At 40.4% G+C, this 18,079-nt stretch overlaps 1 protein-coding gene across 1 annotated transcript; it reads left to right on the forward strand.

The window, feature by feature from the left end:
• The first annotated feature begins 12,182 nt into the window (after positions 1 to 12,182).
• LOC135526530 (chloride intracellular channel protein 2-like) lies at positions 12,183 to 17,778 on the forward strand. The gene is made up of 6 exons (XM_064954994.1): positions 12,183 to 12,478; positions 14,061 to 14,170; positions 14,722 to 14,847; positions 14,934 to 15,037; positions 15,364 to 15,545; positions 16,044 to 17,778. The coding sequence occupies exons 1-6, from the start codon at positions 12,425 to 12,427 to the stop codon at positions 16,203 to 16,205; spliced, it is 738 nt and encodes a 245-aa protein (XP_064811066.1). The 5' UTR covers positions 12,183 to 12,424; the 3' UTR covers positions 16,206 to 17,778.
• The last annotated feature ends 301 nt before the right edge of the window (positions 17,779 to 18,079 follow it).

Genomic DNA, 18,079 nt, shown 5'->3' on the forward strand with positions numbered 1-18,079 from the left:
TGGCCATTCTCAGTGATATGTGTGTTGAAACAGATCGTCATGATGGCCATTCTCAGTGATATGTGTGTTGAAATAGATTGTCGTGATGGCCATTTTCAGTGATATGTGTGTTGAAACAGATTGTCGTGATGACCACACTCAATGATATGTGTGCTGAAACAGATCATCTTGATGACCACACTCAATGATATGTGTGTGGAAACAGATCATCGTGATGACCATTCTCAGTGTTATGCATGTTGAAACAGATCGTCTTGATGGCCATTTTCAGTAATATGTGTGCTGAAACAGATCGTCTTGATGACCATACTCAATGATATGTGTGCTGAAACAGATCGTTGTGATGACCATTTTCAGTGATATGTGTGCTGAAACAGATCGTTGTGATGACCATTCTCAGTGATATGTGGAGAATTTAACAAGAATTGTAATATTTTCAGAATTAAAAAGACTATTCTAATTTATTTATGTTGTTTTTATTGAACCTTTATTTAACCAGGAAGGGCTCATTGAGATTTGAAATCTCTTTTTCAAGAGTGTCCTGGCCTAAATTCCCTATAAAGTGCATCACCTTGGCTAAAGCCCTATTGGCCCTAGTCAAAGGTAAAGCATTCCATTGTGAACAGGGTGCCATTTGCCATTTAGTCACATGTACGGGGTTGATTCAGACTATTTAATAGTCACATGTACGGGGTTGATTCAGACTGTTTAATAGTCACATGTACAGGGTTGATTGACACTGTTTAATAGTCACATGTACGGGGTTGTTTCAGACTGTTTAATAGTCACATGTACAGGGTTGTTTCAGACTGTTTAATAGTCACATGTACAGGGTTGATTGACACTGTTTAATAGTCACATGTACAGGGTTGATTCAGACTGTTTAATAGTCACATGTACAGGGTTGATTGACACTGTTTAATAGTCACATGTACAGGGTTGATTCAGACTGTTTAATAGTCACATGTACAGGGTTGTTTCAGACTGTTTAATAGTCACATGTACGGGGTTGATTCAGACTGTTTAATAGTCACATGTACAGGGTTGATTCAGACTGTTTAATAGTCACATGTACGGGGTTGATTCAGACTATTTAATAGTCACATGTACAGGGTTGATTGACACTGTTTAATAGTCACATGTACAGGGTTGATTCAGACTGTTTAATAGTCACATGTACAGGGTTGTTTCAGACTGTTTAATAGTCACATGTACAGGGTTGATTCAGACTGTTTAATAGTCACATGTACAGGGTTGATTCAGACTGTTTAATAGTCACATGTACAGGGTTGATTGACACTGTTTAATAGTCACATGTACAGGGTTGATTCAGACTGTTTAATAGTCACATGTACAGGGTTGATTCAGACTATTTAATAGTCACATGTACGGGGTTGATTCAGACTATTTAATAGTCACATGTACGGGGTTGATTCAGACTGTTTAATAGTCACATGTACAGGGTTGATTGACACTGTTTAATAGTCACATGTACGGGGTTGTTTCAGACTGTTTAATAGTCACATGTACAGGGTTGTTTCAGACTGTTTAATAGTCACATGTACAGGGTTGATTGACACTGTTTAATAGTCACATGTACAGGGTTGATTCAGACTGTTTAATAGTCACATGTACAGGGTTGATTGACACTGTTTAATAGTCACATGTACAGGGTTGTTTCAGACTGTTTAATAGTCACATGTACAGGGTTGATTCAGACTGTTTAATAGTCACATGTACAGGGTTGATTCAGACTGTTTAATAGTCACATGTACAGGGTTGATTCAGACTGTTTAATAGTCACATGTACAGGGTTGATTCAGACTGTTTAATAGTCACATGTACAGGGTTGATTCAGACTGTTTAATAGTCACATGTACAGGGTTGATTCAGACTGTTTAATAGTCACATGTACAGGGTTGATTCAGACTGTTTAATAGTCACATGTACAGGGTTGATTCAGACTGTTTAATAGTCACATGTACAGGATTGCAGGTGTGATTGCAGGATACAATGAAAATCTTAGGCTCCTAGCTCCAACATGCAGGACTAAGTGACCATTGGGGGAGTGAGGGGGGTGACCATAGGGGGAGCAGCATGACCATTGGGGGAGTGAGGGGGTGACCATAGGGGGAGCAGCATGACCATTGGGGGAGTGAGGGGGGTGACCATAGGGGGAGCAGCATGACCATTGGGGGAGTGAAGGGGGTGACCATAGGGGGAGCAGCATGACCATTGGGGGAGTGAAGGGGGGTGACCATAGGGGGAGCAGCATGACCATTGAGGGAGTGGGGGGGGGGGGTGACCATAGGGGGAGCAGCATGACCATTGAGGTGACCATTATAATATACATATTAACAACTACAACAGTGAATCATGTTTTGGGGTGGGGGGGAGCAGCAGGTAAGGTACGTTATTGTTGAGGGAGGGTGTCCACATTTATCAATACATGTCAAACAGCATACTGTATGCACACATACAGTAAAAATGCAAACACACAGTATTTTGCATATGCTACTGTATTTGTAGTACTGTACTTTATGTTAGATCAATTTGACGGAATGGGGTTCCTTAAGGAATCGGGCTATGGTTGATAAGATCACTCTGATGTTATGGCAGATCGCAGGGTTTTCAATAATCTGTTGGATTTCACAATGGCAGCCTCCTGTTTGTTTGTAAATAGGCGTGTTCTACCACCACGTGATGGTCGTCTTTCAGTTCTACAAAAACAAAATAGCATACAGTACACAAGATAAACATGTTACAAAATAGTATAGCTCCCAATTTCATACATGAAACATTGACTTTAATTCCCCTTACAGTATGTATTGGAATCTACATTCTTTACTGTGCTTTGTTCTCCAAACACCGGAGTACTCACCGGGGGCCTTTTTATCCACAACAAAGGTCTGATATTTGAAAAGTGAACATTTAAGCAATTAGTGTTTGCACATGTGAAGAGTGAAAGTGATCAATTGGTAATTGAGCTTAGCTTGTTGAACAGTGTTGCTTTTCATTTGCACACATGAAATTTGAGTTTGTGTGTTGTGTTTTGCCAAATGTTTTTTTGTAGAATTGCAATCTGAGGGTAAGGCAAAACATGTGCCAGTAGTACTCCAGATTTGGTGTCTGGTTCTGCTAAATGAGTTGCAGGTTTGTGTCAGTGTGCCTCATGGGCCAGTTCTAGTGTGTAAACATTTGAGGAAAACTGTTATTGAGATATGGCTGATCTATCTTCCTGAGATAGGCCTTTCCTTTTGCTTTGATCTGAGGAAAGGGAAGAGAGAGGTCACTGGCAAGTAACACATTTCCAGCCAGCTCTGCATTTTTCAGTAACACTTCAGATCTCACAGGTCATTCTCACAATGTTTTTGTTAATACTGATTTCATTGCTCCATATGTTTGTGACTTACCTGCTGTTTCCCCTTTTCTTTTGCTGGTGAAATAAAAAGATGAACTAGGAAAAGTACATTACCCAAAGAAAAGTTGCATGTCAGCTGTCTAAAAGTAAAAGGGGATGAAAGTAAATAATAAGTAATATTTTGAATAACAGTAGTGTTCCTGCAAAACTCATTAATAAATATTGTCTTTTAGTAGACAGGTCTATTCAAAGCGACTTAAATGCACACCTGTATGTTCAATAGATGTGACCAGCGTGGTAACCAAACCTACCATGTTTCAACTGAGCTATCAGCACCACTCAGCGCAGTTGTCATAACAACCAAACATTGATAAATATAACTAGGAAACTCAGTATGTAGGTTCACCATTGCACCAAGTGGAGTGAGGAATGGCACAGTGTTATCAGTGAGAGTTGACTGTCTTGGATAAGAGCAGATAGCTAGTTGTTTATGGTGTAGGTCATCACATTTAGGAATGGCACTCCAGTGTTTTATTAGGAACCCTCCCAAACACAAACTCCCTCCTTGTCTCGAGAGGTCAAACAAGACCAAGAGGAGTCACACTCTTGGACATTCCTACTGTAATGGACTGATCCAGTAATTAAAATGGAATTCATAAGGGCTCGGGTAGATACACATCACTGCTGATCCTATTGCGAAACCCTATTCATCCCACATTTCCACCCTTTCCCTCACCACTTTATGATTCAGTTCTTTTAACATGATCCTGCATACATACCACTGAAATCCAGAACACCTCCCAAGGAGTGTCACTACGATGATTAAGTCCTCTAGGGAACTCCCACTATGTCTACTACACACTTAGAAACAAGGTGCTATCTACAACCGAAAAGGGTTCTTCGGAAACCCTTTTTCCTTTGATTGTATTGTGGAGCTGGGTGGACTGTAGAATCCCGGACATCAATACTTAATGGGAGTACTGGGAGGGGTGAGAAGAGCGTGTGTAAGAGATGAGGGCCGTGATATCCGACTCCAGCTACTTCAAACGTGGAAATGTGGGTCATTTCTGATTGAGACGTTGATGAGATTTCAATCGATATTCACCCATTTCAAAAGACAGTCAGATGTTTGTTGACATCCCAATGTGTTATCACGATGCTTTTCACCCTCCAAAAGAACAACCGAATTCCAATGGAAAAACCATGTAAGATTTTTGGTTTAGTTGTCACCTACTGTAAATGTATTATCATAGCACTTTCTACCATTTATAAGCACAACATAGTTCAAATGGGAATACAATGTCAGATATTTTGTATTTATACAACAAGTTAATGTGTTATTACTGTTCTGAATCTAATAGCACAACCAAATTACCTGGATTGTATTTGATATTACATGAACAGTACATAGCGCGATTGATCAATGCTGTTCAAGAGTCTGCACAGATATTTATATTGTGAAGATCCCCACAGACCTGCGACCTTTACATGCCATCTTGAACATGCAAACTTTCTATGATTGCATAAGAAAACATTTATAGTTACATTAACCTCAAAATGTGGTCATGGATGAGTTACTCATTTTCAGGTTGAATAAAGACTGTTACATTAGTTTGTAAGATGGTCTTAACTTTAGCCTATCTACTGTATTAAAAAAGTCATATTTAATTGTGTTAGGTTGACAACACAAGCAAATATCAACATTTAAAGTAGATCTACTGCTTGGATAATTTGAATGTTTATTTTTGGTTTAGTTGGAGATCCTTTGTTACTTTGTCGACAAGTTAATAGGCTATTTACTATATTGCAAAAGTGATGTTGAATTGTGTTTGAATGTCAACGCAACCAAATATCAACGTTGGAAGGAGATGTATATTTTGTGCCACTGATTTAGTCTAACTTTAATTTCAGCTTGTCAGCAAATGAATAATTGATATGTTGGATTCACATCTCCATCACAACCAGAAATCTAAGTGAAAGAATAGGACTAAATCAAATCAAACTTTAAATGCACTTTAAAAAAACGATGACTGAGAACGTTACAGAGGCATAAACATCACACCGTTCAAAAGGCTAACCTCCCCTGTTATTGTAATGGTGAGAGGTTAGAATGTCTTGGGGGGTATGATATTTGTGTGTCTGTAACTTTCTCACTCATTCATTCGGGATTACCCGTAATAATGGTAGCATCCAAATTAAACAAGTGTTTAGAAACATATTCTATTCTTATCTACAATAAAAAAGGGACTCCAAAATGACACAATACATTATTTACCATGAATTTCTATTGGGCACAAAATAATCTGAAACACAAACAAAACAAACAGCAATTGCATCCAACAAAGTTGTAGATTGTATGCTATGAATAGGGACCAAATACTTTGGACTGCGTTAATAGCAGCCTGGTGTCATAGACATAGATGTAGATGTAGATGTAACATAGTAAATATAAACTCGGGACACTCAAATTAAATCAAATCAAAACCAATGTAATTGGTCACATACACGGTTAGCAGTTCCTACATTGCAGTAATATCTCACAAGTAATCTAACAATACCTCCAAAAACAACTACCTAATACACACAAATCTAAAGGGATGGAATAAGAATATGTAGATACTGTATAAATATATGGATGAGTGATGGCCGAGCAGCTTAGGCAAGGTCCAACAGATGGTATGGTATAAGTGTCAGGACCCGGTTACGAACCTGGGTCTCCGGAGTGAGAAACAGTCACTTAACTAACTGAGCCACGAATAGTCAGCAGAACCCAGAAGATGAGGCAGACACAGCAGTACTTAAGACGGTGTATTTAATAAAGTAAAAAGGAGAAGTCCTTCAATACAAAAATGGCAAATCCAAAAGGTCGTAGGAATAGCACAAAAAAGCCTCAAGAGATACTCAAAAACAAAAACAGAATTCCACAAGAGCATCCACCGGAATCGACAAGAATACACAGAACACTAGGGCTGGGTGCTAACATACAAACACAGAGCACAGAACTGAGGGAAACTAAGGGTTTAAATACAATCAGGGGAAAACGAGGCACAGGTGCAAATAATAATGGGGAACAAGGGAAAAAACATAAGGTCAAAAAGCACAATGGGGGCATCTAGTGACCAAAATCCCGGAACAACCCTGGCCAAATCCTGACAATAAGGTACACTACCGTTTAAAAGTTTCGGGTCACTTCAACATTTCCTTGTTTTTTAAAGAAAGGGACATTTTTTTGTTCATTAAAATAGCATCGCATAGATCAGAAATACAGTTTAGACATTGTTAATGTTGTAAATGACTATTGTAGCTGGAAACGGCAGATTTTTCATGGAATATCTACATAGGCGTACAAATCAAATCAAATCAAATTTTATTTGTCACATACACATGGTTAGCAGATGTTAATGCGAGTGTAGCGAAATGCTTGTGCTTCCAGTTCCGACAATGCAGTAATAACCAACAAGTAATCTAACTAACAATTCCAAAACAAATTTCTTATACACAGTGTAAGGGGATAAAGAATATGTACATAAAGATATATGAATGAGTGATGGTACAGAGCAGCATAGGCAAGATACAGTAGATGGTATCGAGTACAGTATATACATATGAGTTTGAGTTTATTTATTTGAGTTTGAGGTTATTTTTATTTTTACAGGGACAGTGCACATTAATCAACGTTTCAGTAAAAGTGCCGGTTTTAGCCAGCCGGCTAATTTTCAACCCCAGTCCCTGGGCAGGTTATTAAAAACAATTACAATATAGACAATAGCAACATAGAACAAGCAAGACATAGCAACATAGGACAAGCAAGACATAGCATACAGACAGAGCAACATAGGACAAGCAAGACGTAGCATACAGACAGAGCAACATAGAGCAAAAAGCAGCAAGACAAAATTCATAAAAGCAACAAAGTGTTTCCACACCTCACAAGCTACAGACAACAGACAACATGGAAAGCGGCAACACACAGCTAGGGACCATGTTCACAAATCTGATTGACCTTTAGCCATGTCTTCAAGCATTTTTGTGAAAGTGTGATATGTGGTGCAGTTATGTGTGTCTGATGGCAGTGTATTCCAGACATGGGAAGCTCTCACAGAGAATGCAGATTTACTAAAGGTGCTTTTCCTTAGGGGAACTATACAGTCACCTCTCATGGCAGACCTTGTGGATCTGCTGCCATATGTCTGGGTTTTCTGTTTAACAAAAATATTGAGTGGAGGGGGAGCCAGGCCATTAAGGATCTTGAATACAAGACATGCGTCAGTGTATTGCACAAGATTTTCCCAACTCAAGAGCTCATGCTTTCTAAGGATGTGACAATGATGATGGCTATTGGGCTTCCTATCAAGCACTTTGAGAGCCTGTTTGTAGACAGGTTTTAATGTTGTACAGCAAGCTTGGGCCCAACTAGTCAAGCAGTATGTTAAGTGGGGGAGTATCATAGAGTTGAAGTACAGTTTTGCTACCTCTGTAGTCAAACAATTTCGTATATATCGGAAATTAGCTAGGTTGAATTTAGTTATTTGAATTACCTTTTTCACATGCTTTTTAAAAGAGAGGTTGGAATCAAGTATGATGCCAAGGTACTTAAAATCGGATACCACCTGCAGCTTCTCCCCTGACACATAGACATCTGGCTCAGTAGCATCTGTTGCCCTCTTTGTGAAGAACATGCAAACAGTTTTTTTCACATTGAGATGCAAACACGAGTCACTGAGCCACTATGTAACCTGGACCATTACAATAGTGAGTTCTTGTGCAGCTTGTTGTTTGCTCTTTGCATGCACATATATCACTGTATCATCTGCATACATTTGAACTTCAGACCCAGTACAGACAGAAGGCAGATCATTAATGTACAGGCTGAACAGGAGGGGCCCCAGTATTGACCCTTGGGGCACGCCCACATCATAGCTACGAGTGGGCGACAGCTTATTGCTCACTCTGACACACTGAGTTCTGCCTTCAAGGTATGATTTCATCCATCTCAAGGCATCAGGGGAAAAGTTGAACTTGGACAATTTTGTGATGAGAATCTCATGGTTAACAGTATCAAAACCCTTCCTTAGGTCCAGAAACACAGCCCCAACAGCACCCCCTTTGTCCATCTTGGACTTCACATTTTCCAGAAGAAAGCAGTTGGCCGTTTCTGTGGAGTGTTTCGCTCTGAAGCCAAACTGCATGGAGTGTAATGTGAAGGGGCTGTTGTTGAGGTGGGCAATCAGTTGTTCTGCTATACACTTTTCAACAACCTTTAACACCACAGGTATGAGATGAGTATGTAAGCAAAGTGGCATAGTTAAAGTGGCTAGTGATACATGTATTACATAAGGATGCAGTAGATGATAGAGTACAGTATATACGTATACATATGAGATGAATAATGTAGGGTTTAAAGTGGCTAGTGATACATGTATTACATAAAGATGGCAAGATGCAGTAGATGGTGTAGAGTACAGTATATACATATGAGATGAGTAATGTAGGGTATGCAAACATTATATTAAGTGCCATTGTTTAAAGTGGCTAGTGATACATTTTTTACGTCCATTTTTCCATCATTAAAGTGGCTGGAGTTGAGTCAGTATGTTGGCAGCAGCAACTCAATGTTAGTGGTGGCTGTTTAACAGTCTGATGGCCTTGAGATAGAAGCGTGCATTCTGAGCCCTCTCCTGTACTCCCTGTTCACCCACGACTGCGCGGCAACGCACGCCTCCAACTCAATCATCAAGTTTGCGGACGACACAACAGTGTTAGGCTTGATTACCAACAACGACGAGACGGCCTACAGGGAGGAGGTGAGGGCCCTCAGAGTGTGGTGTCAGGACAATAACCTCACACTCAACGTCAACAAAACTAAGTAGATGATTGTGGACTTCTGCTGCTGCCAAACAGCAGAGGGAACACCCCCCTATCCACATCGATGGAACAGTAGTGGAGAGGGTAGTAAGTTTTAAGTTCCTCGGCATACACATCACAGACAAACTGAATTGGTCCACTCACACAGACAGCATCGTGAAGAAGGCGCAGCAGTGCCTCTTCAACCTCAGGAGGCTGAAAAAATTTGGCTTGTCACAAAAAGCACTCACAAACTTCTACAGATGCACAACCGAGGGCATCCTGGCGGGCTGTATCACCGCCTGGTACCGCAACTGCTCCGCCCACAACTGTAAGGCTCTCCAGAGGGTAGTGAGGTCTGCACAACGTATCACCGGGGGCAAACTACCTGCCCTTCAGGACACCTACACCACCCGATGTTACAGGAAGGCCACAAAGATCATCAAGGACAACACCCACCCGAGCCACTGCCTGTTCACCCCGCTATCATCCAGAAGGCGAGGTCAGTACAGGTGCATCAAAGCAGGGACCGAGGTCCATTATCAGCAACAATCACTCCTGTGTTCCAATGGCACGTTGTGTTAGCTAATCCAAGTTTATAATTTTTAAAAGGCTAATTGATCATTAGAAAACCCTTTTGCAATTATGTTAGCACAGCTGGAAACTCTTGTACTGATTAAAGAAGCAATAAAACTGGCCTTCTTTAGACTAGTTGAGTATCTGGAGAATCAGCATTTGTGGGTTCAATTACAGGCTCAAAATGGCCAGAAACAAAAACCTTTCTTCTGAAACTCATCCGTCTATTCTTGTTCTGAGAAATGAAGGCTATTCCATGTGAGAAATTGCCAAGAAACTGAATATCGCCTTCCGGGTGGCAGATTGGTTTAAGGCACTGCATCGCAGTGCTAGCTGTGCCACCAGAGATTCTGGGTTTGCGCCCAGGCTCTGTCGTAACCGGCTGCGACCGGGAGGTCCGTGGGGCGACGCACAATTGGCCTAGCGTCGTCTGGGTTAGGGATATCCTTGTCTCATCGCGCACCAGCGCCTCCTGTGGCGGGCCGGGCGCAGTGCGTGCTAACCAAGGTTGCCAGGTGCATGGTGTTGGGGAGAAAAAGGGGTAAAAAATAATAATAATAATAAAATAAAAAACAACCACTGAATTGCATAGCGCCACATTCAAATAATATTACTAAAAATATTTATATTCATGAAATCACAAGTGCAATATTGCAAAACACAGCTTAGCATTTTGTTAATCCACCTGTCGTCTCAGATTTTGAAAATATGCTTTACAGCGAAAGTAATCCAAGCGTTTGTGTAAGTTTATCGATCGCTCGACAAAATATTATGTACACTTAGCATCAAGTAGCTTGGTCACGAAAATCAGAAAAGCAATCAAATTAATAATTTACCTTTGATGGTCTTCGGATGTTTTCACTCACGAGATCCCAGTTACACAATAAATGTTCCTTTTGTTCCATAAAGATTATTTATATGTCCAAAATACCTCTGTTTGTTTGGCGTGTTATGTTCAGAAGTCCACAGGAAATAGCGGTCACGAAAACGCAGACAAATTCCAAATAATATCCGTAATGTCCACAGAAACATGTTAAACGTTTTTTATAATCAATCCTCAGGTTGTTTTTAAAATATATAATCGATAATATATCAACCGCAACTGTCTTTATCAGTAGGAGAGGGAGAGGCAATGGCTGCCCAAACTCTGCTGCGCGAGCAAAACTCGTTATCTTTCTCGCTAATTTTTCAAAATAAAAGCCTGAAACTGTCTAAAGACTGTCGACACCTTGAGGAAGCGATAGGAAAAGGAATCTGGTTGATATCCCTTTAAATGGAGCGAAGGCAGTCTATGGAACATGGAGCTTTCAAAATAGAAGCCACTTCCTGGTTTGATTTTCCTCAGGTTTCGCCTGCAATGTCAGTTCTGTTATACAGGCAATATTTTGACAGTTTTGGAAACTTTAGAGTGTTTTATATCCCAATCTGTCAATTATATGCATATTCTAGCATCTGGTCCTGAGAAATAGCCCGTTTACTTTGGGAATGTTATTTTTCCAAACATAAAAATAGTGCCCCCTAGCTTCAAGAGGTTAAACCCTTTCCGTTTCCTTACAGTTCCTGCCACTCATCTGCTCCATGCCCTCACCCAGGGGACGTAGGCTGGTGGTTCTTCTATCATGACTTGATGACCCTGACCTTCCCCTCCCCTGTGACTCACCAAGCACCAACATTTCCCACAAACACCCATGTGGTTTCACTAAAATCATGCTGGCCAGTATCTACTGCCTGGCCAGGTATCATGCATTCCTGACATATTCTAAATGTAATTCAATAAATGCTTTATCACACATTTTTTCCAGGGAGGGAATACAGCTGTGTTGATGTTGGTAGATGTTAGTTTTATATTTAGGCAACTAACCGTGTAAAGGTTATGGGACATTTTGGGCAATTTCTTTTTTAATTGGTCAGAAATCCTAACACAGCATAAATAATATGTCATGTTTATTTGTGTCTCATGCATCTCGTCACAAGATATCCGCAGTGAGAGTTAACTAATGAGCACAACACATTCAGACTTTGTTGACTTACAGTAGCAGGTATCAAAACATTTCCAAATGAGGTGTTACTGGTTCCCAGTGTATTCCAACACAGTACATGCTTTGTATAGGGAGAGACAAAAACTTCAAAGTGTACACTGTTATTAGTGTGACAGATCATGAAAACACTATATTCAATATGTTGCTACGGTTGGCTTTATAGGGGGATATGATGGTTTTATGTCACATGGTGAAACTATATTTCTACATTGTTTGATTAACCATTATTAACTGACAAGTACTAGGACCTATTTTAGGCTCTCCTCACAGAGAGAGCTTGGCACTGTGTTTATATGAGAGAGGACCACACCCATCCTCAGGGCCCTCCCCCTCCTCCTACGTTTAAAATGTGTTCAGAGTGATAGCCTCAAGGAGCCCACAAACAAAACGTCCCAGCTACAAGGGTCTTACACTGCCTCCTAAGATCCATATATAAACCAGCTCACTGGAGCACAGAGATATATAGAAGACTCAAGGGAAGAGTGACGTTTTACATCCGTGGACTTGGAGTCTTCAAAGTTAACAGGTTTGTTTTGCTGAGACCTGACACTTGTTGGAGAAGCATTTCTGAACTTTGCACAACACAGCACAGCTTTTGAAAAGAATGGCGCAACGACAGAACTCCGACAAAGACCCGACTATTGAACTCTTCATAAAGGTCAGTATTTTGTTCATCCTTTAGTTTAGAATAAGAAAATAATAATTTGTATTAATTCTAACATAGTCTATGCATATAATTTCAACAATATGTGAAAAGATGTAAATCGTGTGATGATTGTAATACAGAAAAACATACCGCAATATTGTTTCATGTTAAAGCTAATGAAATGTACAAGATGTAATGCAAAGCTTCAGTCACTTCAGCCATAGCCTCTATTTCACAAAATGGCTCAATGCTTGTAGTGTTGTGTTAGGTAAACACTGGCATCTGAGCAAGATTTCATGTTCACTTAATAGCACTCTGAGAGTGTGTGTGTGTGTGTGTTTTTTTACTTGCCTAGTTACCTTTATTTAACTAGGCAAGTCAGTTAAGAACAATTTTTTATTTTCAATGACGGCCTAGGAACAGTAGGTTAACTGCCTGTTCAGGGGTAGAACGACAGATTTGTACCTTGTCAGCTCGGTGATTTGAACTTGCAACCTTCCGGTTACTAGTCCAACACTCTAACTACTTGGCTACCCTGCCACCCTGTGTGTGTGTGTGTGTGTGTGTGTGTGTGTGTGTGTGTGTGTGTGTGTGTGTGTGTGTGTGTGTGTGTGTGTGTGTGTGTGTGTGTGTGTGTGTGTGTGTGTGTGTGTGTGTGTGTGTGTGTGTGTGTGTGTGTGTGTGTGTGTGTGTGCGTGTGTGTGTGCGTGTGTGCGTGCGTGTGAGAGAGAGAGAGAGAGAGAGAGAGAGAGAGAGAGAGAGAGAGAGAGAGTGTGTGAGGGTGTGTCGGTGAGAGTGAGGGTGGCCTTTATCACTGTGTAATGACACCAGACACTGGAGGCCACCTTATCACCACCTAGAAGAGCAGGCGTGCGGCACACACACACAAGCTCTAACACACATGCACATTCTGAAAACTGAAATAAGATTGCAAATAAGTAGATATGGACGGTATCTTTGTAAAGTCATATGCGTACAGTACATAATGGTACATATTTGAAGCACACACATACACACATACACACACACACACGCAGAGAACCATCCCATTTGTTTATCCATACCAGAGGTAGAGTAGCATTGGTGGGTCAGTAATCAGACTCTGTGCAATAGGTGGGTACTGAGGAGAGCCCATGTCAATTTCTGTTAGCTTCCTCTCCAACTCAATGCCTGCTTTTCCTCTCAAGTAGCAGTTCCTAAAATAACCCAGCCAGTCTCAACACTACAAGTGTGTGTATTTGTGTCTTTGATCATGAGATGAATATGAATTGCATGATAGGGCAGGAGATCAGGACTTACTGTAATAGATAACATGGACAATGTCAACATCAACCATTGGAATTTGAATAGGGCTCCCTATCTTATGTGTGACCATGAGTCTTTGGTGTTTAAGGAGTTATCGTGTATTTCTGTCTGTGAAATAAACTACCACTAAACTAGCCTGGTCCCAGATGTGTTAATATTGTTTTGCCAACTACTATGGTCATTGTTTGGTGTGACAATGACCCTAGGAGTTGGCAAGACAGCACAAACAGATTTGGCAACAGGCTATAACTAAACCTAAACTAAAAAAATAATGTTGCTTGTCTTTCAGGCTGGCCACGATGGAGAGAACATGGGCAACTGCCCCTTCTGCCAGAGGCTCTTCATGGTCCTGTGGCTAAAAGGAGTCAAGTTCACCGTGACAACCGTCGACATGAGGAAGTAAGCCCCCGCCTCCCTGGCTTCCCGCCCTTCCAATTCCTGTTCATCTGTTTAAAGGTCGCTCACCCAGGGCTCTATAAAGAGTTCAGCAAGAACAAGGATGTTTTTCAGAAACCAAACTGTTTAATGGGGTGTGATACAGAGAGGTGATAGAGGGTGGGGCTTGAAAAACTAAAACATTTGCATAAAGGAGAAAGAGCTCTGTGTAGAATTGAACAAACACCTTTTCTTAATCTATCCCCTTTCTTGTGTAAATTTCTCAGGCCCATTACCGGTGAGCAAATAGGATCAGGAAACGTTGAAAGGATGCTGATAATTGAGTGATTGAGGAGCCACTCCCATGCCAGTGTGTTTTACTTACTGAATCATAGATTGCTGGAATCATGGCTTGATAACCTTTGTGTTCGTTGTGACTGTGTCAATGAATGATTAAGCATGGTATCTGTTGAAATAAAAGCTGGAATGATCCCATATTTGACCATGTCTACTCCCTTTCTTTTTTCCTGCCCGTTGCCAACCTCTCCACCCAACCCTGCCCTGGTACACTCTAGAAAACCAGCAGAGCTGAAGGATCTGGCACCTGGGACCAACCCTCCATTCCTGCTGTACAACGGCACCCTCAAGACGGACTTTATCAAGATCGAGGAGTTTCTGGAACAGACATTGGCCCCTCCCAGGTAAAGTATTATTATATTAAAGAAAAAGTGAATGGCACTAACCTTCTTCAAACAAACTCATACTCCTCTGGTCCCACTCCCTTCAGGTATCCACACCTTAGCCCACTCAGCAAAGAGTCCTTTGACGTGGGAGCTGACATTTTCGCCAAGTTTTCCGCTTTCATTAAGAATAGACCAGCCAACAGTACTTGTAAGTAAAGTTTCAGTCAGTCCACATTCATGTTTTAAATTAGACAATGTCTTATGAGGCAATGGAAAATATGACAATTAAATATACTGATGGAATTCCGACAATGCCCATGATTCAGTTATTAAAGCACACTGGCAATGGCGTATGCCTTAATGAAATGCTGGTTTGATGTGAATTTTAGGGCCCAGCCCAAGCCTACTCCTGGTCTGTATAGCATACTCAATGGAGAATCTCAACTGAAAGTGTTTTTTTAAATATCCATAAGGAATATCTCCAAAGCTCCAGACCTGTCTGACATACATGCCTGTGTCTCTCTAAATCCATAGTCCATGAGAAGGCGCTGCTGCGGGAGTTCAAGCGTCTGGATCTCTACCTGACCTCCCCCATCCCTGAAGAGATTAACCAAAACTCCAGAGAAAACATCCTTGTCTCCAAGAGGAAGTTCCTGGATGGCAACCATCTCACCCTGGCAGACTGCAACCTGCTGCCCAAGCTGCATGTCATCAAGGTGAAACAAATAGGCATATGGCATAAACAGTTTGAAATATGAATTTGATTATTTTCTGGTATTAGGCATGTCTTATGACTATACTACACAACCTATGCAATGACAGGACCCATCCTTACTTTCTAATAATTTTGGGGTGGCAGGTAGCCTAGTGGTTAGAGCGTTGGGCCAGTAAGCGAAAGGTTGCTAGATTGAATCTCTGAGCTGACAGTGTAAAAATCTGAACAAGGCAGTTAACTCACTGTTCCCTGGTAGGCAGTCATTGTAAATTAGAATTAGTTCTTAACTGACTTGCCTAGTTAAATAAAGGTTCAGTTTAAAATCAACTTTTAAAAATCCTATGAGAAGTATAACTCCATTTTGAACCATTGGGAACATTCTCTGCACATATTCTCTATTCTCCTTTACTTTAATAGTGTAATATGACTATTATGTTTATAGTGTCTCACAATTCAACTGTTTTGGTTTGGTTTTATTTGGTTTGGTTTTATTTGATAGATTGCTGCCAAGAAGTACTGTGACTTTGACATCCCGGTCCAGTTCACTGGTGTATGGAGGTACCTGAACAATGCCTACGAGAGGGAGGAGTTCAGTCAGACCTGTCCTGCCAACATCGAGATCGAGAAGGCTTACCTGGACGTAGCCAATAAGAGGCTGTAAACCTATAAACAATCTTTAGCCAACAATTACACAACCATTACACAACTATTACACAACATTTCCTCTTTTACTGTTACCATGGAAATGGTAAGCCATTCACAAAACATGAAGGAATTTTGGGAGGGGCCAGCAATCATTATTGAAATATCTCATGTCAACTGTTTAAAAATCAGCATTTATAAATTCCTGTGTGAGGATGCAGATAGGCATTCTAGAAATCAAAGTTCACAAAGAGACCCCCTCCTGCTTAATGTGCATTATGTTAATTTAGCACTAGGGTATGCACAAGATGAATGACTATGCCATATGTTTTACAGAGTGTGTAATAGTAGGCTGCTACAGTAACTAAGGTCTATGTATGAAGACAAGTACAGACTATTTATTTCATGTAATTATACTGGCAAATTTCATTATATGCCACACTAAATAGGCCAAGTGTGCAATTTGACTGTTTATCTAATTTAGTGAGTTTCTTTGTCCATAGTGTAAATATATATTTCTTACCTTGTTGTTTATGACCTGCACACCCATACTATAAGAATATATGAGTGTATTCTAATTATGTTTATGTGTAATTGAAACTAGTGATACAAAACCTATTGTTGATAGTTACCATTACCACTCATAATATTAAGCTCTCACCAACAAGACTGCAGTCAATTAGCATGTAAATAAGTTTAGGTATCAGGAAAAGATGTTTTACCATAATACAGTACACCTGTTCAAACTATGATGTGAAAGAAAATGTCTGACCCTTGAGTGTGTACGTATGTTTGTTTGTATGTGTGTTTGTTTGCATGTGTGTGTGTGTGTGTGTGTGTGTGTGTGTGTGTGTGTGTGTGTGTGTGTGTGTGTGTGTGTGTGTGTGTGTGTGTGTGTGTGTGTGTGTGCTGATCATTTCAAAGCATCCCATATACAGTATATGCAGTCAGTGATTTATGTGGTATGATTACACAAAATATGTATTTACTGTGCATTTCTAAATTAGTCAACTAAAATATAGTTGAAGTCTAATTTTAGTGTTTAATGTTGTTGACTTTATTCTGCTTCCAAGCATTGGTTTGAGGCATATACGTTGTGTATTTGTATAGAAATTGATATGAAATCTTACACAGTGTTGGTCTCTCAAAAACAAATTTGTTCCATTCAATCCACATGATATATTTAATTTTATTGTCAGCCAGTCTCAACGCAAGGCCCTTTTCAACCGGATTAAAAAATATATTTTCATAAATAATTTAGTCTAGGGTTATAAGTATAAACATTGTGTTGGGGACGTACATTTAATATGTAATAAGGGACACAGCTTGTTGTCCAGGCATCGTCGAAATGTCTCTTATCCTCCTTCACCACACAGCTTCTAGTTGGTCACACAGTATTTCCAGAAGCATGCTATCCAGGGAAGAAAGCGACAAAGATAGACACATGTCAAGATTCTGTGCATCAATTCTGCCTTCATGAGTCCTATCATGTTACATCTCCTACTGTTTGTATCCTGCTAGGCTATACCCACCGGGCACAGACGTTAATTCAACATCTATTCCACATTAGTTCAATAAACAACATTGCTTCACCCACTGTGTGCCCAATGGGTAGTTACTCCATCTCACCTTCGACGAGACAGTCCTTAGTGAAACATCCGTACCAAACACTTTATTGCATTGTAAATATGCCAGCATATATATGGTATTTTCTTAAGTTGTTGACGCAATACTGTGCTTTCAACTGTCCTCAGCAAACCTGCTCTTACTATGATCATAAGGAACACATAAGGAAAGGTGTTGCGACAGAGTCGGTCCAGGATAACGTTGATTTTACTCACCTCTCTTGTTAGTTTTCGGCAAGTTCTGCTCAGAACGAAGGAAGCCCTGAGA

This window comes from Oncorhynchus masou, chromosome 32, assembly GCF_036934945.1.
Source record: "Oncorhynchus masou masou isolate Uvic2021 chromosome 32, UVic_Omas_1.1, whole genome shotgun sequence".
Taxonomy (NCBI): domain Eukaryota; kingdom Metazoa; phylum Chordata; class Actinopteri; order Salmoniformes; family Salmonidae; genus Oncorhynchus; species Oncorhynchus masou.

Excerpts from the sequence above, each read along its gene's own strand:
- LOC135526530 (XM_064954994.1), top strand. The coding sequence starts at position 12,425 with ATGGCGCAACGACAGAACTCCGACAAAGACCCGACTATTGAACTCTTC. Across the intron at positions 14,171-14,721 it reads ACAACCGTCGACATGAGGAA|AAAACCAGCAGAGCTGAAGG; the intron begins GTAAGCCCCCGC and ends GGTACACTCTAG. Across the intron at positions 15,038-15,363 it reads TAGACCAGCCAACAGTACTT|TCCATGAGAAGGCGCTGCTG; the intron begins GTAAGTAAAGTT and ends CTAAATCCATAG.